Source organism: Chaetodon auriga, chromosome 24 (assembly GCF_051107435.1).
Source record: "Chaetodon auriga isolate fChaAug3 chromosome 24, fChaAug3.hap1, whole genome shotgun sequence".
Taxonomy (NCBI): Eukaryota; Metazoa; Chordata; class Actinopteri; order Chaetodontiformes; family Chaetodontidae; genus Chaetodon; species Chaetodon auriga.
The window spans coordinates 17,861,844-17,864,862 of record NC_135097.1 but is presented as its reverse complement, the minus strand read 5'-3'; the positions used below and the strand labels follow the sequence as shown (position 1 = coordinate 17,864,862).

Sequence of the window (3,019 nt, the reverse complement as noted above, 5' to 3'; positions counted from 1 at the left end):
ACCACTTATATTCCCCTGACTACCAGGAAAAAAAATATTGTCCAATCACATTTTTTTTAATTCCTCAGTCTTTGTAAGGCAATTAGAATACTGAAAACATCCCCCCTCCCCCCCCCCCCCCCAAAAAAAACCATAGTAAACATAACAAAACATAGTATTTAAGTGTTTAAAAAGTGTCCTAAAACAGATTGATTGATTGATTGATTGATTGATTGATTGATTGATTGATTGATTGATTGATTGATTGATTTTGGACACTTTTTAAACACTTGTAAATGCTATGCTAAAATACAGTTAAAATAATTCAGACAATGTTTTAATGTGTTGTTAAGAGACTTACCTAAATATGTCTACAACATTTCAAGCCAAAATTTGCTCAATAAAAAGTATTATGCGCTTACTTTTCCTCTTTCCATAAAATGTGCTTGCACTGATGGACACCATTTCCTTGATGAGAAAGAGAAAGGTACCAAAGTTCCACCCCATCACATTTAGTATCATTGAAAAGCCTTAAATGTTCTGTATAGATATTCAGGTTTACAAATGTCCTCCATAGAGGACAAATTTGAACTACTGGTAGTCAGGAGGATATGGTAATTTTGTGCAAAGAGCCAGTAAAATATTACCAATTACACTGTTAAACTGAGACATAGTCAGATGAGATACTAAATGACTTCTTGATGAATGACTAATTTGTCTTTTTATCTCTAGGTAAACACCTACTCATCTGAAATCATCTGAAAAACTACTGTACAGGATCATACAAAATTACCATGAAAAGGTACAGAACACAAGGATGACAGAGAAGAAGAATGACAGAATCCCAATTGTACAACCCATAGCCTCGTCCAATTTCTCTCTCTCATGAAAATCACTTAATCCCTCACAATGTCATCTAGAGGTGGAGTATCTCCCAACATCAGTGTCTCAGTACTCCAGGACTTCCCCGACTCCTACTTGCCTTCTCCCTCCATCACCCCTCCGTCTCCATCTTGCAGCATAGATGAGTCCTATAAGTACATCTTCCTCCCAATCTGTTACTCTTTCACGTTTATCTTCAGCATTTCTCTTAACTCTGTCATCCTTTACCGCTCCTTCTGCCGGACCAAACGTTGGAATGCTTCACTGATCTACATGGTGAACCTAGCCTCTACAGACTTCATGTACGGCCTGTCACTGCCATTCCTTGTGGCTAGTTACATCATGCGTGACCGCTGGATTTTTGGGGACTTCATGTGCCGCCTGGTCCGTTTTCTCTTCTACTTTAACCTCTACTGCTCCATTTTCTTCCTCACTTGTATCTCTGTTCACAGATATCTCGGTATCTGCCATCCGATGAAAGTCATCACACTGGAAACCAAGAAGGCTGTCAAGTGCACTTGTGTCGTGGTTTGGATTGTAGTGTTTACTTTAACCTGCCCAATCTTCCGGTTTGCTCAGACTGGTCACATGACAAGATTGGCAGGGCTCAGTGGCACTGCAAGCAGTACTGACAACCCAAGCCATGAGGCATCATTGATAAATGATAATGCCAGCTATGGTAGCTTGGGAGCAGTCAGTGAGGAGTACCAGAACTGTTGGGATGATGCCATAGATAAAGAGTTTCCAGATTACATACCCTATGGCATCATACTCCATTTGCTGGGTTTTTTTATACCTTTTTCCATCATTGCTTGGTGTTACTCTCATGTTGTTCTGACCATATTTAGAAGTCTGCATTCTCAGCCCTCATCCCGCAGAGTCCCACAGAGAGAAAAAGGACATGAAAGAAGAGAGGAAAGTAGCCCCGCAATAGCTGGAAGAGGAAGAAGAGGAAGCAACGGATTGTCTAGGACACTGGGAAGAGATGAAGGGATTTCCATTTTCCTTGGCAGCCACTCCCCCTATGCCAACCGCAGACGTAAATCTATCAAGACCATCATCACTATCACCCTTCTGTTTGCTCTGTGCTTCTTCCCCTTTCATGTAACTAGAACCATTTTCCTCCTACTGAAAGTGACCAAGGGAGTCCCCTGTCACACCATGACCATGGTCTCCATGTGCTATAAGATTACGAGGCCTTTAGCATCATTCAACGCATGGCTCAATGCCCTCCTTTACTTCCTGACTAAAGACAAAGGAGGAACTCACTGCTGCCAGGCAGTAAACACCACCACACAACAACATGGTGGGCTTCTCTTGCCACTGAGGGTGATGGGAAAAGGAGAGGGTGCAGGGGAGGGAGAGAGGGAAGATGGAATTAACAATGAGGAGAATAAAACATTTCCCAACAGTATGTCATACATGAACAGGGCAAAAGTCAGATATACTGTATAGTTGAAAGAATGTTTTCATTGGAAATGAGAGGATGAATTTTAGATGCACTGTAGGATGCTATTTACTGAAAATGAAGTACAATATAATATATAGCATGGAAGGAAAAGCAATAATTAAAGAAGACCCAAGCAAGAATCCTAATAGGCCTTTAATTTCTGATTTTGCAGCTCTGCTACGGGTTATAATTTGACAGTTTCCTTGTGAGTAAATGTAAGATGAATGCAAATGTGAGACCCCATGATGGTGATAATCTGTTATTTTGTTTCAGGGGATGTATATTTATAATGTGTTGGATCACTGAATCCTTTTACGCTTTTATGCTTGGAATGAAGTTGTTTGTATGACATGTCATCCAACCATGAATAAAGGCAAAAGTGTTTCTGCCTATTCTAAATAGCTGCACTTGAAAAGACTGTGGTCATAGCGGGGCAGGATGCAATAATCATTCAAATGGGAATACCGGCCACACTTTTAGACAGTCTCCATGAAGGCATTCATGGTGTTGCACTCCCTTATACACAGCAAGTGATGCAAGTAGTTGTGTGAAGGAAAAAAAAATAGAGCTTGAGAGATGTTCAAACAATGAAAAATGTTGTGATCAGATGGATGTTGGGGCAGAGAGTTTCAGACACTTTTAGATCATCTGATAAGCAGTGTTGAGTGACTTGAAATCAGTAATCAATTACTCATTACACATTACTCA

At 40.4% G+C, this 3,019-nt stretch overlaps 1 protein-coding gene across 1 annotated transcript; it reads left to right on the top strand.

Moving 5' to 3' along the window:
* The first annotated feature begins 864 nt into the window (after nucleotides 1-864).
* On the top strand, nucleotides 865-2,316 carry LOC143317492 (P2Y purinoceptor 3). The gene is given in 1 exon segment (XM_076725644.1): nucleotides 865-2,316. A coding segment is annotated over 1 exon segment (1,452 nt).
* The last annotated feature ends 703 nt before the right edge of the window (nucleotides 2,317-3,019 follow it).